Source organism: Talpa europaea (genome assembly GCF_964194135.1).
Source record: "Talpa europaea genome assembly, chromosome: 7".
Taxonomy (NCBI): Eukaryota; Metazoa; Chordata; class Mammalia; order Eulipotyphla; family Talpidae; genus Talpa; species Talpa europaea.
This window is the reverse complement of record NC_140074.1, coordinates 7,008,248-7,036,247: the sequence shown is the minus strand read 5'-3', so window position 1 is coordinate 7,036,247 and position 28,000 is coordinate 7,008,248. Positions and strand designations below refer to the sequence as shown.

The 28,000-nt window shown below is 40.8% G+C and overlaps 1 protein-coding gene across 2 annotated transcripts; it reads right to left on the bottom strand.

The window, feature by feature from the left end:
- Positions 1-5: 5 nt before the first annotated feature.
- PPP6C (protein phosphatase 6 catalytic subunit) lies at positions 6-27,857 on the bottom strand (the record flags this gene model as incomplete). 2 transcript variants are annotated; one of them, XM_084239176.1, is made up of 7 exons in its annotated part: positions 6-254; positions 1,180-1,389; positions 1,561-1,640; positions 5,885-6,026; positions 7,313-7,378; positions 11,105-11,200; positions 27,783-27,857. In XM_084239176.1, the coding sequence occupies 7 exons, from the start codon at positions 27,855-27,857 to the stop codon at positions 6-8; spliced, it is 918 nt and encodes a 305-aa protein (XP_084095302.1). The 2 variants fall into 2 exon arrangements, with proteins under 2 accessions (XP_084095302.1, XP_084095303.1); XM_084239177.1 differs by lacking the exon at positions 7,313-7,378.
- Positions 27,858-28,000: the final 143 nt, after the last annotated feature.

Sequence of the window (28,000 nt, the reverse complement as noted above, 5' to 3'; positions counted from 1 at the left end):
AGGCCTCAAAGGAAATACGGCGTCGTCGTTCTGGGAGGAATAACACGTTCTGAATCTGGAACTGCCCGGAATAACTTTGGTTCTCTTGTATTTACATCTTTGAAGACCATGATTGAAGCAATATTTCCACATCGATAGCAGTAATTAGGAGCAGACCATACTGTTACCAACTTCTCATCAAACATAAATTTATATCCTTCGTGCACTAGTTGGTGTGCTCTGCAGATGAGTTTTAAGTTGTTGATATGAACAAACTGCAATTTAAAAAAGGTGTCATTAAGTATTTTTTAAATCAAGTCACATATACAAGAAAATAATCATTTAAATATAAATCTTGTTACTACTAAAAGTTCTCAAGGATATAGAACCCAGGCCACAATTATCCCCAATAATTTCAATAAGCTATAAACAAAGAGTCATGAATGTTTATGTCTTAAAGAGTTATAGGAATCATATAGTCACACAATTAGAAGTTTCCAGAAGAAAAGAATTTTACAAATACTATCAGATATGAAACAAAATTTCCTTTTTTATGGTTTAATAATAAATGTATTGCTATTGGTTTCAATGAGGGTTCAGTATGGTTCTTGCAAAAATTCTCAAAGATATTTACTCTCCTGTTGCAACTTAAAGAAACATATGCTCAGACAGGATAAATAACTTACCTAAGTTATGTTGCATCAACGGGATCAGAACCTAGCTTTCTGCCTCCGTTATGATGGATTACTTCCCATTTGTAGGTCATCGGGGGGTGGGGGTGGGAGTATGAGTGTATTTTTCACTGAAAATAGTTGATCCTAAAAAAGCTACCTATTCACAATATCAACTCATTATGCCACAAACCTAAAACTAATATGTTAATTAATCTCAATTTGAAATACTACACGTTACCTATCTACCCTTGCTATTTCACTACTTAATTGCAGTATTTGAGAGAAAAGGAACATCTCTTTTACTAATATCAATTGGATACTGAAGGAAGTTGCTTTCACTGCACAATCTCACTTAGCCATTAAAAAAATAACTATAAGAAAAAATAACTGTGATAAACCACATGAAAAAATTGATATCCACAGCTACCATAGTTTAAGCAAACTAGATAAGTTATTATTATTCTCATAGTTTTTTCTATAGTCCATTAGCAACCAACAAATTACTTTTCCAAAATGTTGATTTTACCTCATTGGTGACCTTTGCGCCAAACAGCCAACCTGCTCCTCGGGGACTGATAGCCCAAGTATCCACATCTTCAGGATCTGACCAAACAAGATCACAAAATGCTCCTTTATGAGGAATTTCCTGATTCCGTTCAATGGTTCGAATTTGATCCAGTGTTTTGATGTCAGGAGATAAACCACCATGAACACACAAAATCTGCTCATCTATTAACTGCAAAAAGGATAAGAATTGAGTATTTAATAATAAATTCAGTCACATTTAAATTCATCAGTGCATGCTAATGATATCGATATAAATGAGGTGGCAATTAGAAAAAAATATGCAAAGTATAATAGCAGGGAAAAAATACTTGCTGTTTCAAGAAAATTTGTATCAACTTACAGCTGCAACTGTGAGCATGTCAAAAACTTTGGTACAGTATCTCCAGGCATTAGCATTTCCATATTTGGTTTGGCACTCATCTATGAAAAAAGTGTAAGAGCTCTCATTAATGAAATTCTAAATCTGCCAATAAAAACAAACAATACATTCAATACTGGAGCAGCCATCATGATAACAGAAAATTCAGCCTAAATAAGGACAGGAAGTTATAAAACATATTTAATTCCAGTAGTTTCTCTAAATATAGCCAGAAGGATCCTAGATGTCTATTTTTTTTTTTTAAGAGGCATGTTTTATTTATTTATTAGTTTGTTTGTTTGTTTTTGTTTATACATGCACTGGGTACAGTCAGAAGTGCGGGAGGGTGAGAGAATTCACCAGAGCCAGAGTGGGGAGCAGAACAGGCAGAAGGACCGAAGTACACTGCTGAGGGGAGCAGCGGGCGGCAGGAGAGGTCTGCGCACCATGTGGGACCCTCCTCGGGTGGCCGGGGACCAGCCGGGGATGGAACTGGCACCGCAGAGGCCGTGGGCAGCTTCACAACCCAGCGCTCAACCGCTGCGCCACCTGGGAGGCCCTAGATGTCTATTTTTTAATGCACATGTATTTTTAAGTTTATACATATATATTTATATATATGCATACATATGCATCCAAAGAATGTGGTCCTTTTTTTTTTTTCATTCCAGAAGGGACCCTAAGAAGCAGCTAAAATCCCTGGTCAAAATGTTATAATCGGGGCCTCCCTAGTGGCGCAAGGAGTTAAGATGCAACCTATGAAACAATCCTCAGCCACTGCAGCTCGAGTTCGATCCCCGGCCAGGTAGCAACCCACATGGTGCAGCAGACCTCTCCTGACTTTCCTGCCGCTCCCCTCAGCAGTGTGTTTCAGTCAGTCTGCCTGTTCTGTTCTCCACTTTGTCTCTGGTGGATCCTCCCACCCCCCACGTCTCTGGCCTATACCCCAGTTCTTATATGCATAAATTTTAAAAAATGTTATAACCATAAATAACTGAATATTAATTTCACATAGCCCAAAGCAAATGCTTTCATCTACTATGTTATTAATACTAGGCAATTCTATCAAATAGTGTAATTTATTTAACACAACTTCCTTACCCCAGCAAGATAATAAAGCAAACTAAAGAATCTTAATTATAAGAGTATGGATAATTCCTATCTCAACATTTCTCAGGCCTAGGTTGTCTCTTCTAAGTTTTTGGTCAAATTGTGCAACTAAATAATTGAGGTTCAGTAAATACATCTATAGTAACATTGATTACCGATTGCCTTACATTTTCTCAGCTTAGCATTCTCTTACTGTCAACAACAGTTAATAGGGTATAGTTCTCTTCTTTTAATTAATACCATGTAAGCTATGCTATTTGACTTCTTCCTTAATTTGGAGTGGGGGCAGGGCGTATCACTATTGCCTTCAGTAAAGCTGGAAAGCATAGAGGACAAAAGACTATGGGGTATGGTCAATCTTCACGGTTGTCTCTATCTCTATGAACCTTACATAAATTTGCTATGAGAAAGTTCTAACATGAACTGTTTGCAGGCAGGAATCTGCATTTTCATCTTGATACATATGCACAGCCTTTGGTTCATAATAACCACTTGGTATATGTTTGTCAGTATGAACTGCAGACCTATTTTTTTTTTAATCAGTACTATTTGAAAATCAGTACTCAGTCCTATGATGACTAAAATTACCTCACACCTAAGGAGTTAGTGGGCTCCCCTTTATTAAACAAAGCCATAAAATTCATTAGAAGAGGACAGCTTTGGGAACAAGAAAATTCAGTATTAGGTGTTATGCTGTTGTCATTTTCTTCAGTCAAGGCATCTTAATTAAAATGTCATCCTTCCTTTCCCTACTTTATTCCTTTTGTCCTATAGTGATAAATGTTGGTCAAAATCTAAGGTGTAATTATTTGTGTAACATTAATGTCAGGCAGTTGGAGTCAGTTCCTTTCACAGAGTCAACAATATATATCATCTAAATTATCCATTATTTTATAAAAGAATCAAAAACTTTTATTTAAAATGGCATTTGAGGGGCCTCCCTGGTGGCTCAAGGGGTTAAGTATCAGCACTATGAAGCAATCTGCAGTCACTGCAGCACGAGTTCAATCCCCGGCTACGGAGCTGATCCACATGGTGCAGCAGACCTCTCCTGTCTCGCCCACTGCTCCCCTGGACAGTGTAGTTGTCAATCTGCTTGTTCTGCTCCCCACTCTGTCTCTGCTGGATCCTTTCTCACACAAACACACACACACACACACACACACACACACATACACACACACCCCTCTGGCCTAAACGCCAGCTCTTGTATGCATAAAAAAAAAATTCTTAAAAAAAACTAGTAAAATAAGGGACTCCCTGGTGGCACAAGGGATTAAGATACAACCTATGAAGCGGTCCACAGCCACTACAGCACAAGTTCGATCCTCAGCCAGGAGCTACCCACATGGAACAGGAGACCTCTCCTGACTCGCCCACTGCTCCCCTCAGCAGTGTATTTCAGTCAATCTGCCTATTCTGTTCCCCACTCTGTCTCTAATGAATCCCCTCACCCCCCACACCTCTGGCCTCTACCCCAGCTCTTGTATGCATAAATAAATATATCTTAAAAAAACAAAAACCTAGTAAAATAAAATGGCTTTTGGTACATAGAAACAATTATCAAAATTCCTAAACTTAATAATACGGCTGACATGTTTAAATATAAGAGCGTTTAGCTTATCTTTATAATGACAGAACACAATTCAAAATTATCTACAACTAAAGTTATAAGATCAATATTTTCAAATCTCTTTTTTTAATTTTAATTTTATTTTTATATTCCCCATACAATTGCAACCCCCTTATTTTGACCCCAATCCCTCCTTTCCCCGCCCCCCAACCCCCACAGAGTGTCTCTGGTTCATAGTTGTTTGTTGATTTTGATTTTTACTTTCTTATAGTTATTCTTTTTCCTGGTCTCTTATTTAAGTTTTCTAGATTCCTGCTATGAGTGAGACCATCCGGTATTTTTCTTTTGCTTTCTGGCTTATTTCACTGAGCATGATCCCTTCCAGCTCCATAAACAAAGAAAATAATCCAGTAAAATCTCTTAATGTCTACCTTAATTGTGCTCAAGGAAAATTCCTATTAGTAACTCAACACATCTCCACCAAAGAGCTTCCAAACCTTATTTTTTAAAGTTTTCAAACACCTAAAAGTTTTATGACACACACATATATGTTACATATATGTTACATATATATGTAAAAGGCTAATTTTGTATCCTTGGGATATCACATGTACCAAGCACACAGATATTAATACATATATATATAACATTATATATACACATATATGTAAAAGCATATTCATTCAGCTATGTGTGTAACAGTAACTTAAAAAACAACCCCAATGTCCAATGTTAAAAGTACTAGTTAAATCAATTACAGTAAATCCATACGATGTTATAAAATGCAACAGTAAACATAACATCAATGAAGTTAAAATGTTGGTCGTAATACTGTGAAAAAGAGCAGGTATAATCCCATTTCAGGATAGTGTGTACATCTAGGTATGCACACATATACACACACATATGCAGAGAGAATAGTTCTCAGAACTTTCATCATTTTTTTTTGAAACTTTTTTTTTAATTATATTTTTTTTAATTGAAGTAACTATGGTTTACAGAACCTTTACCTTTAGCAGATTCTAGAATCCCACCCTGAAATGTCTGCTGTGGGGCCTAGCAATCTACATTTTAAACAAGCACCCTGGGGCGTCCCTGGTAGTGCAGGCAGTTGAGTGCTGTGAGGCTGTCCGCAGCCTCTGCAGTGTGGGTTCCATCCCGGCCGGCCAGGGAGATACCCACAAGGCGCAGCAGACCTCTCCCGTCTCGTCCACTGCTCCCCTCAGCAGTGTATTTCAGTCTCTCTGCCTGTTCTATTCCATGCTCTGTCTCTGGTGAATCCTCTCACCCTTCCGCACATCTGGCCTGTACCCCGGTTCTTGTATGCATGAATAAATAAATCTTTAAAAAAATAAAAGAAAATAAACAAGCACCCTGGATATTTCCAATGAGGTAAATTGAGGACTCCACTTTGAGACTGATTTCGAACAATATACAGTCCCAAAAATGGTTCTTTCTATGGTAAGATTTTCAAATGATTGGGAGAAGAGGGAGAAAAAGTGAGAAAGTGGAAAAAGATATTTTCTGTATTTTACTATAAAGCAAATATAGACTTGTGTGGCTTTTTTTCCGCAAAGAGGAAGGTGAAACAGCATTCAGAATTGGAAAAATAGAAGGTCTTACCATAAAATCCATACACCTGTGTTATCTGTCTGCTCTCATGATTTCCTCGCAAAAGTGTAATACGATCAGGCCATTTAGCCTTTAGTGCAAGAAGATAAGTGAAGGTCTCCAAACTATAGTAACCTCTGTCTACAAAATCACCCTGTAATGTAAATATTTACAGTTACAAACAATAGCAATAATATTTTAAAAATTATACTAAACTGCGCAAACTGGAGGTCAAAATAACAAATAACCCAAAATAAGAAAAATGAAGTTACACATTATTTGGAAAAAATTTTAACAAAAAATTCAAATGGAAGTAAATTGCTGTTCCAAGTAAATGTGTGTGCTAGTCTTATGAGTCAAAAGAAGGCTATAGGAGGGGCCTCCCCTGGTAGCGCAGCAGTTGAGCGCTGGGCTGCGAAGCTGCCCGCAGCCTCTGCAGCGCCAGCTGGATCCCCAGCCGCTGGCGATGGTCCCACATGGCACGCAGACCTCTCCTGCCGTGCCCGCTGCTTCCCTCAGCAGTGTATTTCGTCGGTCTGCCTGTTCTGTTCTCCGCTCTGGCTCTGGTGAATTCTGTCACCCTCCCACGCTTCTGACTGTACCCAGTGCTTGTATGAATAAATAAATTTAAATTAAAAAAAAAAAGAAGGCTGTAGGAAACCTGCTGTGTAATCCTCTCAAGGATTTTCCCATAAAAATCACAATTTAAAATTTTCTGCTACTTAATTGATTTTTCTAAAAGGTCATGTGTGAATCATGAGTTTTAAAATGAATTTCAAAAATCATTTTAACTGTGTAAGAATAGCTACCAACTTATTGTTATTATTATTATTTTTTTTTTTTTTTGGTAAAAGGAGGTACCATAATTAAAATTAAGTGTTCTAGGTTTAGTTTTGTATTTAACAACTGCATATGGTCACACACTATTTAAACATCCCATTAATGTACTTGGTCCAATATTAGACCAATAAGAAAAGAGCTAAAAGAATGGGAAAATGGGGCCTCCCTATTGATGCAGGGTTAAGTCGGTGCTATCAAGTTATCAAGCTATCGCCAGCCACTGCAGCATGAATTCAATCCCTGGCCAGGGGGCTAACCCACATGGCACAGCAGACGTTTTCTGTCTCACCTGCTGCTCTCCTCAGCAGTATTTCAGTAGATCTGCCTGTTCTGCTCCCCACTCTGTTGCTGATAAATCCTCTCATACCCTGCACCCCTGGCCTACAGCCCCAGTTTTTGTATGCATAAAGATTAATCCTGAGAAAAAAAAATATAGAATGGGAAAGTGACCCAGAAACTTTCAAAAGTAATGAAAATGATAAAAGGATTCAGAAAAAATTCCATCGTAATACTGTATTCCAAAAGGAAAATAAGCAAATATCTTAACAGCTAAAGTGTATATGTGTATATTCATCAATCCACAGATTAATTTAAACATACCATAAATATGTAGTTTGTATCAGGAACCTGGCCTCCAGTTCTGAAGAGTTCACAAAGGTCATAAAACTATAAAAGAAAGGCAATATATACTGATTACAAATTCCTGCGAAAGAGTAAAATAAAACTGAGAACAAATGTATAAAGAAGCAGTTTACTGATTCAAATATTTACATTTATAAAAAGAAATAAATTATAAGCAAAACTGCCATGCCCACAGCTTCCAAGTCTTCAAGGGGAAAAAAAAGCACCAACTAAAGTTCACAGTTACCTGCAAAGTAATTGTTAAAGTTATAGCCCCAGCCCCCAAATTTCTCTCATACATTTCCCAATAACTTGAGAATTCTGACATCATTTATGAGATACATACTCTGTAAGTAAGGTAACCTAGATACTCTGCCTCATACTTAGCATCTATTGAGACAAAAGATAAGGAAACAAATGGCTAAGAATTTTTTGAAAAAATGAATTTACATGAAATTTACTTTCTATACTCTACTACTGGAAATGTGTACCCTAGGCTCCATAGCTGTGAAGTATGTTCTGAACAATCAACAAAATAGAAGACTTGTGTATTTCATCATACTCTGTAAACTGGTAACTAGCAAATTGTGTATTTGGTGAGTTCAATCAACCAAATTATCCTAATCCTAACTCATAAAGAAAATGTTAGTATTTTTCTGAAAAAGGATTATGGATTAAAGGAATTGACTAGAATACAACTAATAATTTCCTAACATTTGTCTTTTACACTTGAAAACAAAATGACTGCTTAAACTTCTAACAAAAATCAGTAAAGGAATCTTAGTTCTGGTAAACAAAAGCAAAATTTCAGCATTAACTACTGAAAGAACTAAGGCACTACCTTTTGTAACAATGTTTCATAAATCTGAAATCATTACTTGCTGAGAATAAAAATATAGAAAATTTAAAATAAAAGTGCCCTGTCTTTGTAAAATTAACAAGCAAATAGTAAACAAACATTTAATCTCAACTGAGTGGTACTATTATTTGTTCAAAATATGTGCTGTCTGGCCTCCCTGCTGGCACAGGGATTAAAGCCTCATTGCTCTGGTGAATCCTCTCACTCCTGTCCCTCTGGCCTACACTCCAGTTCTTGTATGCATAAATAAATAAAAATAAATCTTTAAAAAAAAAATGCTATGCATTTCTTTATGTGGAGTTCCTTTCCTTTGAAAGGAATAGAAATGCCCACTTCTCACCCCACAAATGTATTTATGGTATGTATACCTATATCACATATCATTTATACGTGTATATACACGTATACATACATACATTCACACAGTTTGAGCAATAAAAAAGATGTAACTTGATATATACATCATTGCATAGATATAGACTGTGTGTGTTTGTGTTACTTTGGCCATTTCTGTGACTATATCCTAAAATCAAGAAAAAGACCAAATGCTTATAAAAAGATATCAACAGAGGGCTTCCCTGGTGGTGCAAGGGGTTAAGTGTCAGCACTATGAAGCAATCCATAGCTACTGCAGTACAAGTTCGATCCCCAGCCAGGAAAGTGACCCACATGGCGCAGCAGACCCTTTTTCTCTCCCACGATGCTCCCCTCAGCAGTGTATTTCAGTCAGTCTGCCTGTTCCTCTGCAGACTCTGTCTCTAGTGAATCCCCTCACATATACCCCAGCCCCCCACCCTATACCACTGGCCTACACCCCAGCTCTTGTATGCATAAATAAATAAATAAATCTAAATATATAAAAAAATATATAAATATATATCTATAGCTCAACAGAAAAAGTGTTACAACATTACTTATAAGAACGGAAGAGTCAATCTTTATGATTAACATAAGGGAATATCTTAAATAAAGTAGATCTACCAACTCAAGTACCTTATTGCAGTCATAAATGGTTTTGGCAAAACTACAGCAAAATAGAAAAATTATTAGGAAAAACTATACCTATTACATAACTATACAACTTTACTATGTAGGGCCTCCCTGGTGGCACAAGGGGTTAAGACGAAACCTATGAAGCTATCCACAGCCACTGTAGCATGAGTTTGATCCCCAGCCAGGGAGCAACCCACATGGCGCAGCAGACCTTGCCTGACTTGCCTACTGCTCCCCTCAGCAGTGTATTTCAGTGGATCTGCCTGTTCTGTTCCCTGCTCTGTCTCTGGTGAATCCTCTCACCCCCCTGACAACTTCTGGCCTGTACCCCAGTTCTTATATGCATAAATAAATCTTAAAAAAAAACAAAACAATCTTACCATGTAAAAATTGACTATGTTTACACACAAAGGATGGAAGGGAATACAAAAAAGATGGTGGGTCTCCCTGGTGGCGCAGCGGGTTGAGCACAGCACTGTGAAGCTGTCTGCAGCCTCTGCAGCGTGGGTTCAATTCCCTGCCAGCAAGGGAGATACCCACAAGGCACAGGAGACCTCTCCTGACTTGCCCGCTGCTCCCCTCAGCGGTGTTTTTGGTCCTCTGCCTGCCCTGCTCCCTGCTCTGTCTCTGGTGAATTCTCCCACCCTCCAGCACCTCTGGCCTGTCTCCAGTTCTTGTATAAATAAAATGAATCTTTTAAAAAATGGATAAAACAGTTGCTTTTGCCATAGAACAGGGAGCGTCCTTAAAATTTATTTTACCAAGCATACATGCTAGTGAAGAGTATTAGTCCAGTATCACTCCCTTAATTCAAACTGATGCATCAGCAATTTTACTGTCAATTGTTTTTATGCCACTTTACAGTCTCAAGGACAAAGAACTGTGACCTACTCAAGTGGTTTCTTAAATAATTACTATGTAGCCAAAGGAGGACTTAAAACATGCTCTGATGTTGAAATTTACAATCTCCTCACTAGATTACACTGTTTCAATGTTTCTCCGAACCAATGCTTTGCCAACAAGTTTGTTTATACTTTTAATCCAATCCTGCAATTCCAGAACTAGCCCAATGGGAAGACAACTATAGAAATGTCAAAAGATACATTTTACATTTGATTTAATCAGTTGTCAGAGTTTAGGGTCCCTCAAATTCTAAACTTTCCATTAGCAATTATTTTAAAGGGTGACATACAAGAGAAACATGTCTGCAGTTTGATGGCACTTAAAATAACATGGGCTACCAGGCACCCAAATGAGTTTCAAATCTCTGGTCTGTCCCTCAGTAGCTGGTGAGCTTGGCTAATTTTCCCCTTCTTTACAAAAAGTTTCAATCTCACAGAATTTTGAAAAAACTTTCCTGAGATATGTGAAAAAGTACATTTTGTTAACCTCAAAACAAAGGTTAGGGACCTCCCTAGTGGAGCAAGGGGCTAAGTGTCAGTACTATGAAGTTATCCGCAGCCACTGCTGCAGGAATTCAATCCCCAGCCAGGGAGCTACCCACATGGCGCAGCAGACCTCTCCTGTCTTGCCCGCTGCTCCCCTCAGCGGTGTATTTCAGTCAATCCGTCTGTTCTGTTCCCTACTCTGTCTCTGGTGAATTCTCTCACAACCCCTCTGCCCCACACTTCTGGCCTACACCCTAGTTCTTCTATGCAAAAATAAATTTAAAAAATTTAACTGAAGATATATATATATATGTTTACGATTTCAATTAATTTGAACAGTTTTAATTTGTGCCTAACTTACTGCCTTCTGATCATAGCTGTACATGCAAAGTACTGGATAATACAGGCAACCCCTCAATTTTCTTAATAGAACCAGGAAAAAATATTACTTGGTTTATTCTTACAGCACAATTGTAAACACAATGAACTATGGACTATACAAAAGCTAAAATTCTGCTCCTGACATCTTACCTGTCCATGTATATCCCCACACACTGTTACTGGCGTAGATACTGGCTGGACGTTTGACTCTTCCAAGAGGAGGTCACACACATAGTCACAGAGCCGCTGAAAGAGAATAAAATGTAATCTTTCATTCCAATATTAACACTAAGTATTGAGTGCAAAATAGATAATAACTAATATGTACATATTGTTTGATAGAAAAGAAACTACCTTTTGAGGGCCCTGGGATTCCAGGGATTCCCTCTACCATCTCATAAAGCCTAAAGATGATACAATGACAACTCTGAAATGCAAACTCTCTGGCTCCAAAAACAGGTTCTAGAAGATTGTTTTAGAAGAAACTGTAAACTGGCGAATTTTACCAAAAAGAAAGCTTTTCCTGTTAAAAAAAATTTTAACAGGAATAGGTTTTTATCTGCTAATTTTTTTTTAAAGAGGCACGTATTTTTTTTATTTATTTATTTGTTTTTATTTGTTTGTTTGTTTGTTTTATACATGCACTGGGTACAGTCAGAAGCGCGGGAGGGTGAGAGAATTCACCAGAGCCAGAGCGGGGAGCAGAGCAGGCAGAAAGACCGAAGTACACTGCTGAGGGGAGCAGCGGGCGGCAGGAGAGGTCTGCGCGCCATGTGGGACCCTCCTCTGGTAGCCGGGGAGCAGCCAGGGATTGAACCCGCGCCGCAGAGGCCGCGCGGAGCTACGCAACCCAGCGCTCAACCGCTACGCCACCGGGGAGGCCCTATCTGCTAATTTTTAAAGTTAATTGCAAACCATGCACTTATCATATGACCTAGCTACTGCACTCCTGACAATGAAAATCTATGTTCAGGGCCTCCCTGTTGGTGCAGGGGTTAAAGTCTCAGCGCTATCAAGCAATCACCAACCACTGAGTCATGAGTTCAATCCCTGGCCAGGGAGCTGACCCACATGGCGCAGCAGATCTCTCTTGTCTCACCTGCAGCTCCCCTCAGCACTGTATTTCAGAAGATCAGCCTGTTCTGCCCCCACTCCGTCTCTGGTGAATCCTCTCACTCCCCTCATCTCTGGCCTATACTCTAGCTCTTGTATGTATAAATAAACAAATCTTAAAAAGAAAGAAAGAGAGAGCGAAAAGGAGGGGAACCATCCTTCCATCTGACAACAGCTTATACTACAGCCAGAGGCCCTCCTGGATTCTATAACAGGTCTGCCAAAAAGGCATAATGAAATGATTTTAAACATTAATTAAGAAATCTAAATGCTACAATTTACATAAATATGAGACACACTTTTACAGCTATGTCTGTAACACTTTACAAAGGCAGGCATAGGAGAGAACTCACAATTAGAAAGGGGAAGGAGGAAGAAAAAAGGCCCCCCAAGAGAAAATGAGAGGAACTAGAGCTATTTAGAAAATTTCAAAATAAGATGGTTTGTTCTTATTACTAGAATAATTTCCTGATCTTCAATCCAACATCTCCCTTTCAGTCTAGAGTCCTGGTCCTGGCCTGAGCAGCTAGTTCCTTCTTATGTTAAATTCCCACACCCCTCAGATGCTTTAACTAAGATCCCAGCCTATAGGCTATCCATTATTCACAATAGCAACAAATACCCGTGAGCTAAACAATGTTTCTGAACTCTGAGTCTTGGCTTTATAATGAAAGCTATCCTCTCATTTCCTTCAGTTGTAAAATTCAGGTTTCAATAAAAACCACTTAGAGGGTCTCCCTGGTGGAGCAAGGGGGTAAGTCTCAGCACTATGAAGCTATCCACAGCCACTGTGTCATAAGTTCCATCCCAGGCCAGGGAGCAACCCACATGGCTCAGCAGACCTCTCCTGTCTCGCCCGCTGCTCCCCTCAGCAGTGCATTTCAGTGGATCCACCTATTCTGCTCTCCACTCTGTCTCTGGTGAATCCTCTCACACACACACACCCATACCTCTGGCCTGCACCCCAGCTCTTGTATGCATAAATGAATCAATCTTAAAAAAAAAACAAAAAACCCCGAGGTGGAAGCATGTTTGCTATCTGAGATACAATATCAAGGCTGGTAAAGCAAGAATGAACTGAATAAGGAGAAAATATGAGAATACCATGTATTTTATGTCTTTCAGGGCTAAATGTAAAAACTTGGGCTTTTAATGAGAAAACATTAGAAGTTTCTGAGCAAAGGAGTGCATGCTCTTACGTCTGCTATACTGCTATAAATGGACTATGGGAATTGAGGAGTAGGGAAGAGGCAAAGACAGAAAAGTAGGGAAACCAGTTAGCAGACTTCTACAATGATCTAGATAAAGGTTAATACTGGGGGGGGGGGGAGACCTTGATGAAAATTAAAATCTTCTATGTATAAAAGGATAATGAAAAGACAACTCACGGAATGGGAGAAAATATATGGAAATCATATATCATATCCAATGAGAGTTAAATATCTACAATATATAAAGAATTCCTATGACTCACAATAAAGACAACCTAATTAAAAATGGACAAAGGACTTGAATAGAAGTATCTCCAAAGAAGATACGTATTAGGCACCTGAAAAGATATTCAATATAATTAGTCATTAGATAAATAAATACAAATAAGGGAATACAACACCATACGTACTAGGATGGCTATCGTTTTTTATTTTTTAAAGATTTATTTATGCATAAAAGAGCTGGGGTATAGGTCAGAGGTGAAGGGGGGGGGGAGGCAGTGAGAAGATTCACCAGAGACAGAGTGGGGAAGCAGAACAGACAGATCTACTGAAATACACTGCTGAGGGAAGTAGCGGGTGAGACAGGAGCCGTCTGCTGTGCCAAATGGATCAGCTCCCAGGCGGGGGATCAAACTCATGCTGATTGAAATCATGACACAGTGGCTGTGGATAGCTTCATGGTGTTGAGACTTAACCCCTTGCACCACCAGGGAGGGCCCTGGCTACTGTTTGTTAAAAACAGAATATAACAAGTGCCGACAAAGATGTGAAGTGCCGACAAAGATGTGAAGTGCCGACAAAGATGTGAAGAAATTGAAACTCTCATACACTGCTGGTAGTTGCTATAGAAAACAGTTTGACAGTTCCTCAAAATGCTACCTATAGGGGTGGGGGGAAGCAAATGTTCTTTAAAAATGAACAATGATGTAAAAAGTAAAAAAATATATTTAAAAAAATGCTACAGGGACCGCCCCTGGTGGCGGAGGCGGTTGAGCAAAGCGCTGTGAAGCTGTTCGATCCCGGACCAGCCAGCGAGAATCCCACATGGCGCGGCTCCCCTCAACAGTATGTTTCAGTCAGTCTGCCTGTTCTGTTCCCGCTCTGTCTCTGATAAATCCTCTCACCCTCCCGCAAATCTGGCCTGTACCCCGGTTCTTGTATGCATGAAAAATAAATCTTAAATACATACATTAATAATAAAAATATAAAAAATGCTACAAGAAGACTTCCAAATGACCCAACAATTTCATTCTCCTATATATGCTCAAAAAAATTGAAAGCAGGGACTCAAACACACTTGAACATTGATGTCAACTGCACCATGATTCACAATGACCAAAAGATGGAAACAACCTATTTCCATCAACAGATAAATGGATAAAGAAATGTACAAACATACCATGAAATATCGGTCAGTCACAGAAGGGAATGAAAACATAGATGAACCTTGGAAATAATATGTTAAGTGGACAAAAGTCCACAAAACAGTATGATTCAATTTATATAAAATGTTCAGAACAGAAAAATTCATAGAGAAAGAAAACAGATTAGAGGCTGGACCTAAGGCTGAGATTTGGAGGAGGAGGTTTTGGATGGTTGTGCTGATGGATACGGAGTTTTTCTTTCAGGTAATGAGAACACTGATTATAGTGATGGTTGAACAACTCCATGAATTTAAACTAAAACTCAATGAACGGTATGCCTTTAAAATGAATTTTATAGGGGCCTCCCCAGTGGCGCAGCGGTTGAGCGCTGGGCTGCAAGGCTGCCCGCAGCCTCTGCAGCGCCCGTTTGATCCCAGGCCACCGGCGAGGGTCCCACATGGCGTGCAGACCTCTCCTGCTGTGCCCGCTGCTCCCCTCAGCAGTGTATTTCGTCAGTCTGCCTGTTCTGTTCCCTGCTCTGGCTCTGGTGAATTCTCTCACCCTCCCATGCTTCTGACTGTGCCCAGTGCTTGTATAAATAAATAAATCTTTAAAAAAAAAATGAATTTTATGACATTTGAATTACATCTCAATAAAGCTATTATTTTTAAATAAATTATATACAAGATGTATAAATTACATACATTGATATTATATAAATAGCATATATATTCATGTATACAACCTATTAAAAAATAATAATTACCACCTAGACCACATCAACTCAATTCTCTCCTTACAGGTATAGAGGGCTGCCCTTCCAGCTAATTTCAAAAGATCAATGTTGTACAGTATGCTATTTCTATTATAACCCATTAAATCTGTGATATATAATTTTTATTATTTTTATATTAATTAGCCCCCAAAGTTTACAAGCTGATATTTGCAACTTTTTTTTTTTTTTCCCTAACTCACGTCCATCTAGCTTAAGGATAGTTCAAAAGAATAAGGCCTCCCTGGTGGCTCAGCAGGTTGAGCACAGCGGGTTGAGCGCAGCGCTGTGAAGCTGTCCCGCAGCCTCTGCAGCACCAGTTCGATTCCCGACCTCTCCTGGTTCGCCCACTGCTCCCCTCAGCAGTGTATTTTGGACCTTCTGCCTGTTCTGCTCCCCACTCTGTCTCTGGTGAATTCCCTCATCCTCCCGCACCTCTGGCCTGAACCCCAGCTCTTGTATAAAAATAAATCTTAAAAAAAAAAAAAGAATAAACATGTCATGTTTGACCTGCATTTTTTAAAAGCTTTTCATCACCACTTCCCTTCTCATCTTGCCAAAGAGCACTGTTCTTTTTAATTTAGCTTCATAAAGTCACAATTAATACTTTGTAAATGTTTTCTCTGATAGATGCTATGCCATTTTATTATTTTTTTTGTTTTTGTTTTTTATTTTTTTTGTTTTTTTTGTTGTTTTTTTTGTTTTTTTTTGAGTCTTTTTTTTTAATAGAGGCATGTTTTTGTTTATTTACTTATTATATTTGTTTGTTTGTTTTGTTTATACATGCACTGGGTACAGTCAGAAGCGCGGGAGGGTGAGAGAATTCACCAGAGCCAGAGTGGGGAGCAGAGCAGGCAGAAGGACCGAAGTACACTGCTGAGGGGAGCAGCGGGCGGCAGGAGAGGTCTGCGCACCATGTGGGATCCTCCTCCGGTGGCCGGGGAGCAGCCGGGGATCGAACCGGCGCCGCAGAGGCCGCAGGCAGCTTCGCAACCCAGCGCTCAACCACTGCGCCACCGGGGAGGCCCTTATGATATTTTTTAATGAAGTACCATTGTTTTACATCCTTGTTAGTCCGTTGACAGTATAGGATTTCTCCCCTAAGGTGTTATCACTGTAGCCCTCCACCATAGTCCACTGTACTCACCCCGCTTCTAACTGCCCACCCTGCCTCCTCTGCCTTGATACTATGCCATTTTAAAAATAAAAAATATCAGTGCATTTCTCTGATTATGATGGATACTATTTGCAATATTTTTTCAGGAACATTCATCAAAGTGAATTCCATTGCCTCATAAGAGAATTTCTCCTCAAAAACCTCCTCCTCAAAAAGAATTCCATCAAGGGTCTCCCTGGTGGCACAGAGGTTAAAGTCTGTGCTATCAAGCTATCACCAGCAACTGCAGCAGCAATTGCTGCACCACTGGCCTACACCCCAGTTCTTATATGTGTAAATAAATCTTTAAAAAAAAAAAGACTTTTTATTTTAGTTTGTATAGAACTGGGGTGTAGGCCAGGGGTATGAGAGGATTCATCAGAGACAGAGCGGGGAACAGAATAGGTGCATCTACTGAAATACAGTGCTGAGGGGAGCAACGGGCGAGACAGGAGGGGTTTGCTGCGCCATGTGGGTCAGCTCCCTGGGCGCAGAAGATCGAACTCAAGCCATGGTGTTGTTAGTGCTGAGACTTAATCCTTAGGCCACCAGGGAGGCTCCAGATCTATATATTTTAAGACTAGGTTGCCATACCGTGAATATAATTTGAATGTTTTCCCCTTACATAACCTCTGACACATTTGCACCACAGAAGTTCATCTCCCATGTCCACAATGCATCACTCAGAGAGAAAATTTCTCTATTTACAATGTTAATTTCTTGCCCACTGGCAGGAAACTGTTAGTTACCTTTGGGGTTTCACTATGTACACATTACTTTAAAGATGTTTAAAATGTTCCCCAAACAACTTACCATAAACTCCACCCTGAATAACTTCTCCAGAGATGTGTCCTCACCAGGTAATCACACTATCCTCCTTAACCAATTGCTTTACCCCCAAATGCATTTTAATGTCTCGCAACCAAGACCTTATACAGCATTATAGTAAACAGTCCTCGCCAAAGTGCCATTGTCTAGACTACAAAAAAGGTGCAAAAGATAGTGTAATTAAACAGTAGCCTTCAAGGAAAACTCAGGGGAAGAATATCTCTTTGCTCCTGTTACAGTAAGATGTGATTTCCCCGAGAAGCTTGTTTTTATCATCTTGTATCGCAAACATTTTTCATTGATCAGTTTCCATATTTCTGTAGGCTCTAAGAAGTTTAAGGTCTAATCTCATACAAATAACCAAAATTTCAGAGCTTTCATTTTATACATTCTTATTTTTACTGTTGATTCCATCTTATTAGCCTATCTTTATTTTCTCTTTTTCTCTTTTACTTATTCTGAATGAAATTTATCTAGCTATATTAAATTCATCTCTGTAAACCACCCTCATTTTTGGAACAAAGTGAATTAACTTTTTGGACACAATGTTCATTGTAGCTTTATTTATTAATAGGCCAAAACTGGAAACCAACCAAGAGGCCACTAAAAGGTGAGCGGAAAACTTGTGTATTTAATCACATTTTGAAACTAACTGCGGCATAGATTTTTGAGGGACTCCACGATTCCTATATTTGAATGTGCCAAACTTTGCACCCACAAATAACTGGACCTCTAGCCAATAATGCCTCCTGAACTGCAAAGTCACTGCAGGTGGCTGACCCACACCCCCAGTGCTGATCAGAAAAGTAATATTGGACCATAAACTAAAGATCATCACTGTGAAACCCTGCCAACCTCAAAGGCCAGTGAGTGTCTGGAGAGCACATGTAAACTACTTCAGCAGCATCCTCCAACCCCAGGCCAGGCATGCTAATTTGAGTAAAGTAATAGCTGCCTCCTGTGACTGCCAATTCTGCAGATCCCAATCAAGGATATTTAAAGAGCTAAGTCTCTAGCAGGTCAGTCAACTAAATATGCAGTGGCCTCACAGAGCCCAGCCTGGCCAGGGGCAAGACACATGACCCTCTGCTCCAAAGTCCTTTGTAATGTTGCTCTGTTTGGCTCGTAAGAAGCATGGATTCTCTTACTGCTCCAAACAGTCTCTGAAGCGAGGATTATCGATCTTATTCCAAATTTAGGGCAAACTACACTCATCAATCCCTACAGTTCCTAATCCTTAAGCAAGAATTCATAACCCCCCATTCTTAGGAGACCCTAAGAACGTCTCTCCCTTTTCCTCAAGATACTGTCCACAGTTGCATTCTACTCTCCCCTGTCACCCTGTTCACTCTTGCATCTCAAATATACTCGGTTTTAAATTTTTGTAATTCTTTGTTTAGGTGATCACAACATATCATTTTCTTTATTTACTTTCAACATACTGGTATCTATAAAGTACCATTAGTTTAAGAAGTAAAATCTAGGGCCTCTGTGGTGGTGCAAGGGGTTAAGACACAACCTACGAGGCTGTCCGCAGCCACTGGAGCACGAGTTTGATCCCCAGCCAGGGAGCTACCCACATGGCACAACAGACCTCTCCTGTCTTGCCCACTGCTCCCCTCAGCAGTGTATTTGGGTCAGTCTGCCTGTTCTGTTCCCCACTCTGTCTCTGGTGAGTCCTCTCGCCACACACACCTCTGGCCTGTACCCCAGATCTTGTATGCATAAATAAATAAATCTTAAAAAAGGAAGTAAAATCTATCTAAAATTACATTTTCCAGAGCCTTTGTAATCTACAAATATAGTTTACAAATCACTGGGAATGAAGAGTAGGAATCCAAGATGACAATGATATACACACCTTTAATAACTCGGTTATATCTGTATAGTTACTCTAAACCAGTTTCTCAAACAGCACTACTGATAATTCTCTGATAGGGGAGGGGCTGCCATCCTGTGCCCTACAGGATGTTTAGCAACATCTCTGCCTACTATACCTCAGCACCTCTACCCCCAATTTACAACCATCAAAAAATGTCTTCAGACATTGCCAAATATCCTCTGTGGGAAATAATTACCCCGATTGAAAACCACTTATCGAGATCTTTCTCCTGATTTTAATATTATTAGAACAGTGTCTGGAGCACATTTGGCAGTCAATATGTTACCTAACCAACCTGTGTACCAGTCATGTGGACACCTCCACCTCAATGTCTGACTTGGCAGCATCCTAAACTCAGCACAGCACAAACCAAACTCCTATGCATTCCTTCATCATTTTAGCATTTATTAAATAATACATGGCAGAAACTAAGATACTACACCGAATGCTGCTCTACCCCACACAACTTAGACCTCATCTGTCAACAAGTCCTATCATTTACTTTCCAACATAAACATTTGTCACTGACTCATTTCAAGTTATGTCACCTGGTTTATTGCTTCTAAAATATTTTTGGTTTTTGCCCCATTCCAGGCCAGAATATTTCCAAAACCTACTGTCATTGTCTGTTAAAAATTTGGGCCTCCCCGGTGGCACAGCGGTTGAGCGCTGGGTTGCGAAGCTGCCCACAGCCTCTGCAGAGCCAGTTCCATCCCTGGCTGCTCCCCGGCCACCGGAGGAGGGTCCCACATGGCGCGCAGACCTCTCCTGCTGCCCGCTGCTCCCCTCGGCAGTGTACTTCGGTCCTTCTGCCTGCTCTGCTCCCCGCTCTGACTCTGGTGGATTCTCTCACCCTCCCGCGCTTCTACCCAGTGCTTGTATAAATAAATAAATAAATACATAAATACATAAATCTTAAAAAAAAAACTCTCAAGGGTGGGCCTCCCTGGTGGCACAAGGGGTTAAGCACCACACTATGAAGCAATCCACAGCCTCTGCAGCATGAGTTCGATCCCTGGCCGGCCAGGGAGCAACCCACATGGCACAGCAGACCTCTCCTGACTCGCCAGCTGCTCCCCTCAGCAGTGTCTTCGGTCCGTCCGCCTGTTCTGCTCCCCGCTCTCTCTCTGGTGAATCCTCTCATCCTCCTGCGACTCTGGCCTGTACACCAGCTCTTATATAAATAAAATAAATCTAGGGGCCTCCCCGGTGGTGCAGTGGTTGAGCGCTGGGTTGCGAAGCTGCCCGAGGCCTCTGCGGCGCCGGTTCGATCCCCGGCTGCTCCCCGGCCACCGGAGGAGGGTCCCACATGGCGCGAAGACCTCTCTTGCCGCCCGCTGCTCCCCTCAGCAGTGTCCTTCGGTCTTTCTGCCTGCTCTGCTCCCCGCTCTGGCTCTGGTGAATTCTCTCACCCTCCCGCGCTTCTGACTGTACCCAGTGCATGTATAAACAAAACAAACAAACAAGCAAATAAATAAATAAATAAAACATGCCTCTATAGAAAAAAAATAAAATAAAATAAATCTAAATACATATATATATATATATATATATATTTTTAAATCTCTCAAGAGCACACACAGTTTATGGCAGTGTTTCCCAAACTCCGCTCAGACATCTTTATGATTTTGTCATACATATTCCTACAATTGGAACAGTATTAGTTTTCCTTGAATCTACTATTCTTTTTTAGTTAGCCACATTCTTAAACAACAGCACAAAGTCAAAAAATAAAAATCTAAGTTCACCAGTCCAGTCTTCCACGTTTTGGACTCTGCCTATCTTCGCAGCACCACCTCCAGTCAAACCAAACTACTTCAAGTTCCCTGGACAAGCCATGTTCTTTCAAATTAAGCTATTCCACTGCACATGGTATTTATTTTGCTGGTGTTACCTTCCCATCCTGTGTACCTACTCATCCTTTTACTGCTCTCCAATGTGAAACTATCTTTGGCTCCCAAGTTAGATGCTGCTTTCCACAATGTTCACCAATATCTTGGACAGCCCTCTACAAGAGCACCTATACCACGCAATAATCATTTCTTTAGCTGTCTATGTCCCCCACTATATTGAGAACCTCTCTAAGAGAGAGGGAAGCATTGGGTTCCAGCTCTAGCAATCACAGGGAACAGTACTTGACACAAGGAGACGTTTAAAGAAATGTTTGTTGAAAAGTAGTATACAGTTGATTCCACAAACCTTAACTGATAGTCTATCACACACAAGGCAATAGCAGATCCTAAGATTGGAGAAAACATAACAAGATCCTGGCCTTAAGAAGCTTACAGTCTAGGGCCTCCCTGGTGGCGCAAGGGGTGAAGCACCGCACTATGAAGCAATCCGCAGCCTCCGCAGCCTCTGCAGCAGAGTTTGATCCGTGGCTGGCCAGGGAGAAACCCACATGGCACAGCAGAACCCTCCTGTCTTGCCCGCTGTTTCCCTCAGCAGTGTATTTCAGTTGATCTGCCTGTTCTGTTCCCCACTCTGTCTCTGGTGAATCCTCTCACCCCCCCACATCTCTGGCCTATACCCCAGCTCTTTATGTATAAATAAATCTTTAAAAAAAAAAAAAAAGAAGCTTATAGTCTAATGGTAGAAACAGACATATTTACTATAAGACAGATCACTGTAAGCGGTAAAATGGAATAATATAATAAAGAGCTATGAGACAAATGTTAGTATAGAAAGGAAACGATGGGAATTTTTAAGAGCACATAAATTCAGAGTTATACTCTGTAGAATCACTATGGCAAAAAAAAAAAATCACTTAAATCACATCAAGTCTGACCTCTGGTAACTGTTCTGCCTATCACAAAGATTGTGTAAATGATACACAATATGAAGGTGCTCTGAAAACTGTAAGTAGCCATGTAAATTCTAATCATTGCTAACAATTCTAGCTGTGGAATATAGTAACCCTGAATGAAAAAAGGGGCATCTAAGTTAGTGTTCAAAGGGAACACAGAGGGTATTTTACGGAGGAAGCATAAGTGGTAGTTGTGGATGTGAACCCTGGAGTCTGAATCTCAGCTCCTCCACTTACTACCTGACTGATTTCAGAAAGTTACTTAACCCTAAAATAGGGCAAATATTAATACTCAATTGACAGGACTACTGTGCACATTAAATGACACATTTGTGCTATGAAGTAAGTATGAAAGACTGAGTTGACACAAAGAAGCAGGGAACTACCAGGCATGTTGAGAGAAGAGCAACCCAATGTGCTTAAAAAGAAAGGTAATGAAGTAGAAGACATACCAAGAAAAGCATACTGGAAAGGTTATTAACTGTACCAAAAAGAGCTCAGCATAAAGAGGCCTTCCAACCTTATTCATCAATTAGCTGGACATTCTCAGAGAGATTATAAACTCTTCAAGGCTCAGTTTCCCCTTAGTAAATTGAGAACGGTGCAGAACTAGATGACTTCTGACTCCCAGCTCTGAAACCGCTGGGAAGGGGCTGGGGACTTTTTAAGAGGCATGCACTGTCCTGTACAATAATTACAGCCTCATGTAGCTACTGAATACCTGAAATATGGCTGATCCCAAGTGAGATGTGTGGTAAATGTAAAATATACACCATATGTTTTAGACTTAGTACCAAAAAAGACAAAACATATTAATAATTCTATGTTCATTACATACTGAAATAGGGTTGAAAAATTTTTACTAAAATTAATTTCAACTATTCCATTTTACATTTTTTAACATAGCTACTAAAAATTATGAGGCTCAGATTTCTGAATATTTTATTTCTATTGGACATTTTTACAGACTATTTTCTGAAGACATAGGAAATGTGATTCTGAGGCCTAAAAGACAGATGCTAGCCCCATATAAAGCCATGGGATGTCCTAACAGCAATACTCTGTTCAGTTTTCCTTGCATACCTGAAGAAAAACACAATACAAAATATAAAATTCAGGTAAGCAGAAGAACCAAGAAGACAGGGACTGCCGTGAGTGGTAAGACTAACAGGCTTCAAGGCTGGAAGGACAAAGACATCTTATATATATTTAGACAGATATCATAACTCACATATGAGCCTATAAAATCAGAGAGAAATTGAATGAGGAGGTACAAAAGATGTTCACCCAATCTCAGAAAGAAAAAAAAAATCAAGGGAGAATTCTTCAAAGCTTTATGGAGGCATTACAGAAAGAGGTACAACTTTGTAGAGCGGAGAGTCTCTTAAGAAAAACTCAGAGGGGCCTCCCCTGGTGGCACTGAGGTTGAGCACTGGGTTTCGAGTCTGCCCGCGGCCTCTGCAGCACCAGTTCGATCCCTGGCCACCAGTGAGGGTCCCACAAAAAAAAAAAGAAAAAAGAAAAAAAAGAAAAGAAAAACTCAGAGATGGCTCAGACTAAACATAAATGAGATCCAAAAAGATTATGTTAACTATTATCCATAAAAGTTACTATGGAATCACACAACTCCTTGTATTGCAACTCTAAGACACTACCAGGATAACCATCTTCAGTTCCTCAGTTTAAAAAAAAAAGAGAGAGAGAGAGAATAATCCTGGACCTTGCTGATTTGTTCTCCTTTTTCCTGGCCCAAGAGTTATCCCACAACCATGCTCCACCAGACCCTTAGTCAGGCCAAGAAGCCTCCTAGCTTGATCCTCTTCTTCATAGTTACTGGAGCTGTAGGGGGGCAGTGCTGTGTGTCATCTGTCTATCCATATAACAGCTGGGTAAGAAAGAATAACCTAAGAACCCTGGAACAAACTGGGTTCCAATGATCAATACAAGTTCTGCTCAGTGAACGCAGAAGACAGCAAACTAAAAAAAGACCATATTTCTAAATGAAATATTTCACTACAAAGCTGCTTAAAATGAAGATCTTCCAGAAGCCATCCAAATAATTTTCCACTTAACCCAGAAATACTTCCCCTCTAAATGCAAAAATTATGTTAGTATATTATGTTGGGGTTTACAGTGATTAATATCTGAAACGTGAACAACAAAAACAATTCTGTATTCTGTATGCAATTTTTTTAATTTTAATTCTATTTTTATATTCCCCATACAATCGCAACCCCTTTATTTTGACCCCAATCCCTTCTTCCCTCCCCCCCACCCCCAACAGAGTGTCTCTGGTTCATAGTTGTTTGTTGATTTTGATTTTTACTTTCTTATAGTTATTCTTTTTCCTGGTCTCTTATTTAAGTTTTCTACATTCCTGCTATGAGTGAGACCATCTGGTATTTTTCTTTTTCTTTCTGGCTTATTTCGCTGAGCATGATCCCTTCCAGCGCCATCCATGTTGCTGCAAATTGCATGTGTTTATCTTTTTTGAATGCTAAGTAATATTCCATTGTGTATATGTACCACATCTTCTTGATCCAGTCATCTATTTTTGGGCATTTGGGTTGTTTCCAAAGCTTAGCTATTGTAAACAGTGCTGCTATATGTATGCAATTTCTTTACTTTGTGTTGCCTTTAATAACTATCCAAGAGATCAGATAATCTCTAAACTACAGAATCCCTCCCCTGGCCAAAAACAAAACAAAACAAAAAAAAACCACTTTTAAAAAGTTTAAGTATTCAGGGGTCTCTCTGGTGGCACAAGGGGTTAAGACACAACCTTTGAAGCTGTCTACAGCCTCTGCAGGATGAGTTTGATCCCGTTTGGCCAGGGAGAAACCCACATGGCACGGCAGACCTCTCCTGTAGCGCCTGCTACTCCCCTCAGCAGTATACTTCGGTCAATCTGCCTGTTCTGCTCCCCACTCTGTCTTTGGTGAATCCTCTCACCCCCCACACCTCTGGCCTGTAGCCCTGCTCTTGTAGGCATAAATAAATAAATCTTAAAAAAAAAAAAGTTTAAGCGTTCAGTAAACCTGCCTTTTATCATTCCCCGCTCCCTTCATCAGATATGAAATCTACATCTTCCAAAATCCTCTCTGATATCTTCATTGTGATAAGTATCACACGAGTGCTTTATAAGAAAGATTGCATCCGGTCCACTAACTTACATATTCCATTCTTATTCAGTCAGAACAGTTAATATATCAACAGATTTGATCCAGAAGTGGTGATCTGACCACTTTGTTTAGATACAGAGAAACTGTAATTAGATCTAGAACATCCTATGTATGTATAATTTCTTTACTATTTTAGTCGATTTAAAACTGACGTCAATTAAAAATTCCAGTGAATTTCTGTTTTCTATTGGGACAAATCTTTGTCATCACGACCATTAAGTGGCCCCAATGTTTTCTTCCTCAGACAGAATCTTTATTTTGGCTTCAAAGCATCAGAAAAGATGCTCCTGGAATACTTTCTTGGCTTGTCTACTATTAATTTGCATCTCATGCCAACAAACAAAATTACATTTTCTTGAAAACACCAGAGATGAGCAGCACAAGCAACCTAATCGGATAAATGTCCAAGACAAAGAAAAAAAGCCTTCACTTACAGAGAAAAATTCAGAATTTTTTTCTTAGTAGTTGCCCAGACGATTAAAAAAGAAGAGTAAGAAACAGATACACCCTAAGGACAATCCAACTATGTTGCAAAGAGAAATGAAATGGTTTTATAATTATACTTTCTTAAGGTGGGAAGAAAATCTATTATTTATCAAACTAAAACCTAAAGAAATCCCAATTGATTATCTTCCAAATCATATTAGTATCTAATTTCAAGTTAATATCAAGATACATTCATAATAGGCTTACAACAGCATTATCAATAATAGAAATTTCACATCAATTCATTGATATGGAAAAATGAACTTCACCTATGGAATTTTAACAGTGCTACCAAAAGAGGTCTGGTTAGTTTTCCAAGAATCTTTTATTTTTTTTTTTAAGATTTATTTATTTATACACACAAGAACTGGGGTACAGGACAGAATGTGTGGGGTGAGATATTCACCAGCAACAGAGTGGGGGACAGAACAGGCAGACTGACTGAAACACACTGCTGAGGGGAGCAGCGGGCGAGACAGGAGAGGTCTGCTGCCCCATGTGGGTTGCTCCCTGGCTGGGGATTGAACTTGTGTTGCAGTGGCTGCCGAAAGCTTCATAGGTTGTGTCTCAATGCCCTGCGCCACCAGGGAGCCCCAGTTTTCCATGAATCTTAATTGTATTGTACCCAAAGTTGACCAAGCATTCTCTCATCAGAACATTGAAAGTTGGGGTAAGCCTGGCCATAGTACCCTATTTGCACCTTTCCAAGGCCTTTTGAAAACCTTTCCTCTCCCTGTGGCAGAGAAGGGAAATGCACGTTAAAGCACTTCTGATGCTAAATACTATACAAAGCTGTTTTTCCGTTTAATTCTTGGGAAATGCCCAAGAATGACTTCCCTATCACATAGTGCATATAACTAACCTGAATGTACACAAATAAGTTACATTCATAACAGCTCCTGTGGCCTTAAATATTCTGCATACTATTAACTGATGCTAAACATCAACTTCCTGTACCAAAAGCAATAGCCAAAAAAAAAAAAAAAAAAAAGTACTATCTTCCTTAAGATAAAGAATCTATGGACAAACTGCTTTACACCCACAGCTTAAATAATAAAACGAACTGACAACTATCAAGTTTACGTAGCAAACCAAAGTTGACTAAGCAAATAAAAGCAGGTACTGGCAGTAGCCGCTAAACTCTGCTAGACACCCTAGCACTGGTTGAAAGAAACACACTTTTTTCAAGAAAAGCAGTCTATCTATCGAAGCCTTGCATTCCTTTAACCACACGCACACTGACTGTCACTTGCACTCGGCAGTAATAAAGACCAACTCCTCTCCTTTAGAAAACCAAGAAAATGAATAAAAAAAGGAAACCAAGAAAATGAAATCTCCGAGTTAAGAAGGAGTTCAGGGGAAAAAATTTGGGAGACAGCTAAGCACTCGCACTCAGAGGACCTACCGCTCTCCCCACTTCCATGAGCTCAACAGCCACTGAAAAGGGAATTCTCTGAAGCCGCCGAGGAGAAGCAGCGCTCCTCGGAGCAGCGCCTCGAAGGGGCGGCGGGGAAGCGGCACGACCCGCCGCCCGGCCCGGCACCTGCCCACCCCTCAGGCTCCGAAGCCCGCGCGGGCCGCTCCCGGGAGCCCGCGGCAGCTCCTGTCAGCCCGGCCCCCGCGCTGTCACCCCCGCCGCGGGGCGCCCCACCCCGCGGGCGCTGCCCGCCGGGGCCCGGCCGGGCTCCGGGAACCGGGAAGGGGCCGGGCGGAGGCGTCTCCCGAGCGAAGCTGCTGGGGCTCGGCGCCCGGGGCAGCCCGAAGGTCAGGGCGAGCGGCCGCGGGGCCGAGGCCGCGCACATCCTTGGCGGACCCCGCGGGCAGCGGGACGGCGTTCGGGGGACGGGCGCCCCCGGCGCTCCGCGTGACGCCGAGTCGGCCCCGGCGCTCGGGCCCGCGTCAGGCGCCCGCCGCGACGGGACGGGATGCCCGTCGGGGTCCCGCAGAGAGAGGAAGGGCGGGCCGGCGGGACCGCTGCCGGAAGGGGTGAGTCCGCCAGCGGCGCCCGCGCCGGGCAGGGCTCACCTTCAGATCGTTCTCCGGCAGGTACTTGCACAGCCGCGCGATCTCCACATACTTGTCCAAGTCCAGGGGCGCCATTTTAGAAACAAGCCCCGGCAGCGGCGGCGGCGACAGCGGCTCTAGTAGCGGCTATAGCGGCGGAGGCCGAACCGGAAGTCTTCTACGTCACGTCCGGCTCGCGAGAGACGTCTGCGCAGCGGCGTAAAGCTGGACTCGATGTT